This window comes from Bidens hawaiensis, unplaced genomic scaffold, assembly GCF_021521415.1.
Source record: "Bidens hawaiensis isolate Kalapana, Puna unplaced genomic scaffold, B.hawaiensis_p1.1 tig00029915_1, whole genome shotgun sequence".
Classification (NCBI taxonomy): domain Eukaryota; kingdom Viridiplantae; phylum Streptophyta; class Magnoliopsida; order Asterales; family Asteraceae; genus Bidens; species Bidens hawaiensis.
This window is the reverse complement of record NW_027494975.1, coordinates 95,507-105,205: the sequence shown is the minus strand read 5'-3', so window position 1 is coordinate 105,205 and position 9,699 is coordinate 95,507. Positions and strand designations below refer to the sequence as shown.

The 9,699-nt window shown below is 39.6% G+C and overlaps 1 protein-coding gene across 1 annotated transcript; it reads left to right on the top strand.

Moving 5' to 3' along the window:
- The first annotated feature begins 6,655 nt into the window (after positions 1 to 6,655).
- Positions 6,656 to 8,101, top strand: LOC143579705 (uncharacterized). The gene is made up of 4 exons (XM_077062936.1): positions 6,656 to 7,035; positions 7,084 to 7,367; positions 7,452 to 7,741; positions 7,808 to 8,101. Exons 1-4 carry the CDS (start codon positions 6,656 to 6,658, stop codon positions 8,099 to 8,101), a joined length of 1,248 nt encoding a protein of 415 aa, XP_076919051.1.
- The last annotated feature ends 1,598 nt before the right edge of the window (positions 8,102 to 9,699 follow it).

The window sequence follows — 9,699 nt, the reverse complement described above, 5'->3', positions numbered from 1 at the left end:
GAGATCCCTGAGGTTGAGAAAGCCGATGTGAGGGCTGAGATGGATGAGACTACTGAGTGGGAGGAGCAGCCTAGGTGGAAGGAAGGCTGTGCTCATTGGTTTATCAAGACCAAGAAGCCTGCAGTTCCAGCCATGTTCAAGAAGAGCTATAACATTAAAGGCTATGCTGAGGCGAAGAAGGGAATCATCTGTTGGATTTATGATGAACAGATCAAGTTATTTGTGGTAAAACGTTATGATGGCATTCAATACTTCAAGAGAATGTTGAGATCTTTCAACATGTTGCCGGAATGCGAGGTGAAAGATTTGGGCAGGTTGGGCCTGATAAACAGAAGTGACAACAATATGGCAAGAATGATTGAGAAGATTGTGTGGAAAGAAGGCGTAAAAGAAAAGAAGTTTGAATAATTAAAGCCACAGAAGGGAAAGCTCGTGGAGGATACAGAGAGGGGATTGAGAGCAGATGGCAAGCCATGGATGGTGATGAAGTACAAGCCGATCCGATGCATCAAGGAGGTTCCAATGAAGAATATGCCTCAAGATGTGTTGAAGAATCTAAAATGGTGGTACGTTGATTGCCAGACTGCTGAAGCCGTGATGGAAGACGAAGATGAACAAGAAGTGCTGAGGGTGTATGACCCGATGCATCTTGTTAACTTATCGAAAGCTGATTTGCAAGCGTTGAACGAAAAGAAGATATTCTATATTCCTGCTTGGAAGGATGAAGCAAGGAAATATCAGCGAGTAGTCACGGTGTGTGTTAGAGAAGGAGTGCACGCATGAAGATACAGGATTACAAGACAAGAGCTGAAAGATCAAGATATGAAGCTACTGCCAAGGGGGAGTCTGTTGGTGCATAGATGTCAGTAGTTCATATGTATAAAGTCTGTAATCGAGTCTGTAATATTGTTTATGTAATTGTTTGTGTAACAGCGAAGTTGTTGACAAGTTCGCTTAGGCGAACTTGTTAACCAAGCGAAGTTGTTGACAAGTTCGCCTAGGCGAACTTGTTCAACGAGCGAAGTTATTGACAACTTCGCCTGAGGCGAAGTTGTCGTGTATTTAAGTAACCTACGGGTTACTGTTTAGAGTTCGGTTTTTTTGATAGTTCGTTTCAGAGTTCGTGATAGTTGTGATCATTTCACGTGTCAAATGTCTGTAATAGACGTGGTTCGAGTTATAATATAACGTGGTTTCGTTTGTATCGTGTGTTCGTGTTTTACGTATTCTACGCTCGTATCTACCCACGCAGGGATTCCGCACCTGCGTAGATAGCGATATCCCGTGTACGATCCGTCCAGGAACCTACAACTTGGACTCCTCAAGCACGTGGTCAAATGCATGAAGGAAGAGAGTGGAGAAGATGGCGGATTAGTAGGAATTAGTTGTTATTTTCTTTTATTATTTAAATTGAGTTATGATAAATGCTAAGGAACACATAAGCACGCTGGCATACTCTAGCTAATTATTCTCTGTAACCACACACACTTAGTATTGTTGTATTCATTGATCTATAACTCCACCCGTTGTAACCTTTTTTATATTAATAAAGTGGTGATCGACGAGTTGTCATCACCCGGGGTTTTTTTCCTTTGATCTAATCAAGATCAAGGGGTTTTTCCTCGCAACAAATCGATGTGTTCATCTCAATTTCGTTCATACAATCGTTAATATCATCATTGCACTATACCTCACAACTACGGATTTGGATACATTATCCTTAGCAGATTTTTGTCCAAAACACTTAACCTCTCTGATCATACCGGCCTTAAGAAGTTTTTCAACTTCTTCTTGTATGATCGTGTTCCTCTCAGGAGTGAATTTCCTTCGCTTCTAATGGACGGGTTAACAGATAAATCAAGGCCTAATTTGTGAGTAATTACCTCCTTAGAAATACCTGTCATGTCTGAATGTTTGAAGGCAAACGTGGACTTTCTTCTCTTTAGGAAGGATATCATATCCTCCTCGATCTCACTAGGGATACTGGATCCTAGGAACACCCTCACATCTGGATCCTCGGGATCCAAGGGCACCTCCTTTATGTCTTTCTCCCGAGCTTCCAGCACGTCCTTAGGATGTTGCTGTGGTTTCTATGCTATTGTTTGTTTAGCTGCTGGCTTCATTGATGAAGAACTGTTCTTGGCTTCGACTTGATCACCATCTATCCTTACTACTCCCCAAGGAGTTAGCAGTTTGATGCATTGATGGTAAGTAGAGGCCACTGCCTTCATTCCATGTAGCCAAGGCCTACCCAAAATAACATTGCAACAAGAAAGGTTATCTATAACACAAAATTTTTGATAAGAATTTAACCCTTCGATGTATAATGGGAGTTTGATATCCCCCAATGTTTTCTTGGTTTCTCCACTGAAACCGACTAGCACCAATGTCCTTGGGATGATCTCTAAGTCCGGGATGTTCATCTTCTGGAGTACATCGTGTTGGATGATATTGACCGAGCTTCCTCCATCGACTAGGATCCTGCGTACATAATGGTTAGCAATAAACAAAGTAACAATCAAACCGTCATGATAGGAATCCTGGATGCTTGATTTATCTTCCTCATCAAAGAAAATCCTTTTGTCTGTTGTCAAGGTGGTGGATATAACCGGTTGTTCTCCGTTATCCAACTTGGTCTCCTTAGCCAGCCTTTTAGCTGCGGAGAAGGAAGTTCCACATATGTTTGAACCTTCAGAAATGAAGTTGATCACTTGAGCATCTGGTGGGGGCGAAGTTGCTTTTTGAGGAGCCTCTTTAGGATCCTGGATCCTGGACTTCTTTCTTCCCAACAGTTCCTAAAGTGTCCCTTGCTTAGGAGGTATCCGATTTCCCTCTTCAAACCGATGCAGTCATCCGTCATGTGGCCAAAATCCTCTTGGAAAGCACATCGTTTGGATTTGTTTCTGAAGGTGGTTGATTTCTCGTTCTTTCTGAGCCACCTTGCCTTCTCCCCTAGATCCTTAATGGCACAAATCAAGCCATGGGTATCTACAGAGAAGCAATATTCTGAGATGCTGGGGTAATCCTCATAATCACCTCCTTCTTCAACAGCTCGAACGTTTTGATTGTTGCATTTGGAGTATGACTTCGAATTGTTGTTTCTGTATGAGGATCCTTTATTCTTGTCAGGGGATTCTTGCTTCATTTGAGCCCCTAACCGTTCCTGGATCCTTTTGTCATCTTCCAGCCGTATGAACTAAAAGTGCTCTGTTCCTTAGCAAGGAGTCATCACAAGATCATCATAAATGGGGGAGCTCTTCTAAATTCCCATCTTGAATGCTTCAACAGAAGTAGCCATGTCAAAATTGGGGATTTCCAGAGCTTCCCTGCCAAACCTTGTAACAAAATCCCTAAGGGATTCATCACTAGGTTGGATAACTCGGTATAAATCACTAATTAACTTCTTAAATTTCCTACTAAAGGAAAATTGACTGTTGAACAAGTTAACTAAGTGTGAGAAAGAAATAACAGAAAAGGGAGGAAGACTTAGCAGCCATTTTAAAACGGATCCTGATAGCGTGGCTCCAAAGACTTTGCATAGACAAGCCTCCTTGAGCCTGTCAGAAATCGGGTTGATTTCCATCTTTTCTTTGTATTGAGCTACGTGCTCTTCAGAATAAATGGTCCCGTCATACACTTTCATGTTGGGGGTTTGAAAGCGTTTCGGGATTTCCGAGTCACGGATTGGTGGAGCAAATCTGGACAATATGTGGCTCCCCTCAGGTATCTCAGGAATTGGACGGATCACCCCTGGTACGCTGGATATCATATCCTTAAGTTTCTGCAGTTCGTTAGCCATAGCTTGGTTGATACTTGCATCCTGCATGGAACCACGGTTAGCATTTAAGGATATAGGATCATACGTGTTACCTCTCTGTTGCGTAAATGTTGGCATTCCATAAGAGTGGCTGAGGTAAGAGGTGTCTGCTACGGGAGTTGGTCCACACGAAGCTATGGTCTGCATTGGGATTATATCCCCTTCATGGACTTCAGAGGACCGTTGATGTTGAACTCCTGAGGATCCTTGATCCTGGAAGAAAGATCCTTGATTGTGGATGAAGTATCCTAATGGTTGGGAGTTGGAGGATTATTGAAGATATGATCCGTAGGATCCTGGTTGAAGGATCAATGGTCCTTGCTGAAAAGTTGAGGATCCTTGAGCTAGCAGACCCATGGACCCCGGTTGAAGGATGGATGATCCTTGCTGAAAAGTTGAGGAGCCTTGAGCTAGCTGACCCATGGACCCTGGTTTAAGGATGGATGATCCTTGCTGAAAAGTTGAGGATCCTTGAGCTAGCTGACCCATGGACCCCGGTTGAATATAGATGATCATTGCTAAAAAGTTGAGAATCATTGAGCTAGCTGACCCATGGACCCCGGTTGAAGGATAGATGATCCTTGCGCCTGCTGAGCCAAGGATCCTGGAGTAATAAAATCCAGCATCCTAGGCACTAGAGGAGTCTGATCCTCTGTTGGTCTCTTAGTCCTCTTGAGATCTTCCATCTCCCGAAGGATCCTCTGGTTAGTCTTGTTTTGCTGCTCCATGTATGCTTTGACCTACGAAAACATATTGGAAACATCATTGTTAGTATTAACTACCGAAGTGGCAGCAGTAGTTTTCTAGCTCTGGAAGATTGGTAGTTGCGTCTTGTGTCCAGGAGCAGCAGCCCTTGGTGCTCCCGTCAATAGAGGAGGCATCGGTGGCAAAGTTCTTGAGTAGAAAGGAGCCAAAGATGGCATGGTTGATGAAGCAGAGGCTGATTGAGAAGCCATTGAAAGTGATTTATGGGTATGAAAATGTTGAAAATCGATAGGGTATTTTCTGAATTATAGCACCAATTGCCCCCACAGTGGGCGCCAAATTGTTTTGGACAAAACTCTGCTAAGGATAATGTATCCAAATCCGTAATAGTGAGGTATAGTGCTGTGACAATAAAAATGAATGTGTGAACAAAATTGAGATAAACACCATGATTTGTTGCGAGGAAAAACCCCTTGATCTTGTTTAGATCAAAGGAAAAAACCCCAGGTGATGACAACTCATCGATCACCACTTTATTAATATCAAAAATAGGTTATAAATGGTGGAGATAACGATCAATGTTACAATGGAAACTATGTGTGAGCTATGAATGAGAGAATGCTCAAGAGTATGTGTGATACATCTATGTTCTAACTTATCATTATCTCGGTTATAAACGAAAAATAATAACTAACTAAATCTCTATTTTCACGCCACCACTCCACTAGCCGTTCATCATCATTGACCACGTGCGGAAGCCTTCCAGTAGCACAAGAATAGGATGACTCAGTCCTCCAGCTGTTATATCTAACAAACATAACACCATTAAAATACAACTATTAGTAAACATATAATACCAAGAATCCTTGATCCTTTACAATCAGGAACATATCATAAGGATAAGTGATCCACAAATTGAACAGGGATAGAGAATCCTCAGCATAAATTTTATGCCCTAACATGTAAGTTTTAAGTGCTTAATTTCTTTTATTTACATTTTTGTATTTGTTATTATAATATGGATTTGTTGGACCCAAGCTTGGTCACATACCAAGTCTTGAACCAACCAAACCAAACAAACCGAACTAAACCGGGTTCACACGCTAAAACACACTAGTTGTGTTTCGGGCCACCGAATCTCACATTTTCTTTTTAAGATCTCTTACAAACTAATTATAAATGTTTTCTTAAAGTACTCGGTATGTCGGATCCAACTTGATCTTATAACAAGCTTGGATCGATAAAACTGAACGCTTTTGCTTAACAATGATGTTTGGAGTTTCTCCTATTAACAGAACTTCTAACATTGGTTAAGTCTTTATTATAAACAATTTATCTATCACTTTGGAATGTCGGGTTCGGACTTGATAATTTATCAAGACCCGAACCGACTAACCGAACACTCGTTAAAATCCTGTTTTGGTATATCTAGCAAGGGGTCGAACACTCATTAAGACCATCTACTAACTCAAGACCCTCTCAATCTAGGTCTTGCTCGTTGAACTTACCTTTCCGTTTTACCGCAAACTAAACCTTCAAGTTACTTATTACATGTGAGTAATTGAATCTATTTTTACGCAAGTTACAGGTTCACTCTTAGGTTGCTCGTGAATATTGAAGACTCATCACTTAGATCATACCGTTAGGATACTTTAAATGAATTTATGATTATATGAAATTGTTTGTATTTTATCTTGGACAAGTTGTATTTGTGATTATTGAATGGAATAAACAAATTGAGTAAATATCGTCACTTCAATAGTCTCATAGTGTTCTTGAGCAATCCTTTGCACCCCGGCATGTTCCGCCGCCTTTGGTCGGGGTGTGACATACCTGCTGAATGGATTCTAATGAGAGTACCTCGTGAGATTGATCTTTTTCCTCAAATCAAACTGTTCATTGTTTCGTATCCAAGGCGTCTGAGAAGGAATCTATTTTGTGACATAAGAGAATGGGACATATTCATGTACGAAAGATGAATTATTTGGTTCATAACCAACTTGTTGATGGGGTGAATATCAATGGTTTTCATCTTAGTGAGGAATGTTTGAGTTGCAATAAAGGGAAACAAAAGAAGAAATCTCATCCGTCAAGATGCTCAATTCGATCAACTTACCTTTTAAGAGACTTTATATGGACTTATATGGTCCTGTTAATCTTAAAAGTATATCTGGCGAACTCTATTGCTTGGCGGTTACTGATGATTATTCGACGTTTTCATGGGTAATGTTCTTAGAGTCCAAAGACAAGACGTTTGAGAATTTGATGGCATTGTCAAAAAGTTGGATAAGTTGTACAATTTGCCGATCGGAAGAATTTGAAGCGATAATGGAACCGAGTTTAAGAAAAACAAGTTGCATTAATATTGCAATGAGCATGGTATTCTTCATGATTTTAGCACACCTTACACTCCCCAACAAAATGGGGTCGTTGAACGAAAGAATAGAACTCTTATTGAAACAGCAAGAGCTATGCTTTATGATTCAAAGTTACATGTTAGATTTTGGTCTGAGGTTGTGGCTTCTGCTTGTTAAACTCTTAAACGTATTCTAACTGTGAAGAAGTTTGGAAAGACTTTTTTTTGAGCTAGTGAACCGAAGGAAACCGAATCTAAGGTGGCTTGAAACTTTTGGGTCACAGCGTACTGTTCTAGAACACAATGGAAAATTTGGTGCTAAACCAGTTGAGGGATTCTTCATGGGGTATGATGGTCCTTTAGGACGTGTATTTCTTCCTAGCATAAACCACATCGTGGAAGTACAAAATGTGGGTTATCAAATATACAACATCCCAACTCATAAACCAGGAGATGCTTGGATGTTTGATTATGAAAATTTGTGGAAGTGTTTTAACATTCCAAAATAAGATATTTATGATGAAGAAGTAGCTTTATTGTTTCAACAATATCTGGATGATGGTTATGTTGAAGATTCTGCTCCTGAAATTTCACCATTCATTGTTGAACCTGTTCATCAAGAATCTTTCTTTGAAGAAAGTCCAATTGATACTCTTCTTACACCTTCTTTTGATCATGATGGAGAAGATCATGAAGATGTGATTGAATCCTTGGGTCAATCATCTACTCCAAGTTCAGGTGAGGTGAATGCTGAAGAAAATGTCACCAATTTACCTCAAGATGTGATTGTTTCTGCTGATTCTGTTCCTGGAACTTTGTCATATCATCCAGAAGATAACATTATTGGAGAATTGCACACGAAGGTTCGAACGAGAAGTCAAATAGATCAAAGCCTTCGATGTTTCTAAACAAAGGTTTCTCCATTGCAGAATCGGTTCTCATTCAAATGTTTCATTACACAAACGGGACCAAAGACGTTTAAAGAGGCGTTAACCGAAGAAAGTTGGGTTAATACAATGCAAGAGGAGTTTCAAGAATTCAAGAAATTGGGTGTTTGGAAGCTTGTAGACTTGCGCGACGACAAAAAGGGTATTAATACTAAATGGGTGTTCAAGTGCAAGTGTGACGAAAACGGAATAATTGACATAAACAAAGTTCGGTTAGTCGTTCTAGGTTTCAATCAACGAGAAGGAATCGATTGTAATGAAGTCTACGCTCTCTAGCTAGACTTGAAGCAATCCGAATTTTTCTAGCATTTGCTTCGTGGAAGGGCTTTAAAGTTTATCAACTGGATGTGAAGTCTGCTTTCCTTAACGGGAAACTTGGTGAAGAAGTCTGTGTGGGACAACCACTGGGAGTTTTCGATCTGATACACAAAGACAAGGTGTAATTACTCGATAAAGAATTATACGGTCTACATCATGCCCCAAGAGCTTGGTATGAGACATTATCTCAACACATGTTGGAATCATTTTATTCGAGGAGCCATTGATTATACCCTGTTTACCAAGGAGGTAGATGGACATCTGTTGATCCTTCAAGATTATGTGGATGAATCATATTTGGGTCAACTAATGATACTATATGCAAGGATTTTGAAGCTGTCATGAAGTCTAAGTTTAATATGAGTGCTATGGAGGAGATGAATTTTTTCCTATGACTTCAGTGGAGCAGTTACCAGATGGTATCTTTATTTAATATGGATGATTCAACGGAAATTAGCACTCCCTTACCATTGAATCATGGAATAGGTCCTGATCCCACCGGGAGGAAGGTTAATCAAACGCTTTACCTTTCCATGATTGGCTCTCTCATGTACTTAACCGCTTCACGGCCAGACATCATGTATCCTACTTGCTTGTGTGCCCGATTTCAATCCAATCCTAAAGTCTCACACCAGATCATTGTTAAAATGATACTTAGGTATCTAAAGGGATGCCCAGGAATTGGTCTTTGGTATCCTAAAGATGATGAGTTCGTGTTGAGATCTTATTATGATTCGGATTATGGAAGCTGTAAGCTGAATGCCAAATCTACAACTGTAGGATGTAAATTCTTTGGCAGTAGGTTGTTCACATGGCAATGCAAAAAGCAAACAACCGTTTCTTTGTCGACATGTGAAGCTGAATATGTAGCTGCCTCCAGATGCGGTTCTCATGTTCTTAGGATTCATTAGCATATGCGCGATTACAGTATTATTTTTGTAGATAGTTCTGTAGCTATCTCTAACACTAAAAATCCGGTAAATCACTCTAAACTAAACACACTGAAATACGATATCACTTCATTGTGATTGCTATGAAAAGAAGTTGATAACCGTAGATAAAATTCACACCGATGAGCAAAAGGTTGATCTTTTTACTAAACCTTTTGATAAAAACATATTTTTGTATTTGCTAAAGCTAAACGATATTAAGAAATTGGGTGGTGGTAAAGAGGGTGATCCCGATGTGATGGAATCCGATCTCGAGTGACAAATTCATCAGAGTCAAATTTGTTTTGTAAATATGTTTTTCAAAATTTTGTTTTTGATTTTAGAGGGAGATATTTCTAGAAAATCCAAAAATATTCAAAGAATTGAAAAAACCAAAAACATTTAAAAATGATAAAATGTAAAAAAAAACATGTGAAAATTGCTCCTCAAAATGAGTTTTTAGAGCTAAAAGGGAAGATGATAGTACATTGATCATCTGATTCCATATCCAGCAAGAAATAAGTTTAAAAGTCTTTGTGCTTAACTGTATTAGTGCATTGACAGACTTTAAAACAAACAAGTAAAGTATAGTAAGAGATGTAAACTTAACTAGCCAAGTTTCAGCAT

What these genes read in the sequence shown, in the direction of transcription:
- LOC143579705 (XM_077062936.1), top strand. Translation starts at nt 6,656, where the DNA reads ATGGACTTATATGGTCCTGTTAATCTTAAAAGTATATCTGGCGAACTC. An exon ending in ATGTTAGATTTTGGTCTGAG is followed by an intron (nt 7,036 to 7,083) that starts GTTGTGGCTTCT and finishes CTAACTGTGAAG; the next exon opens with AAGTTTGGAAAGACTTTTTT. An exon ending in TTGGAGAATTGCACACGAAG is followed by an intron (nt 7,742 to 7,807) that starts GTTCGAACGAGA and finishes TCTCCATTGCAG; the next exon opens with AATCGGTTCTCATTCAAATG.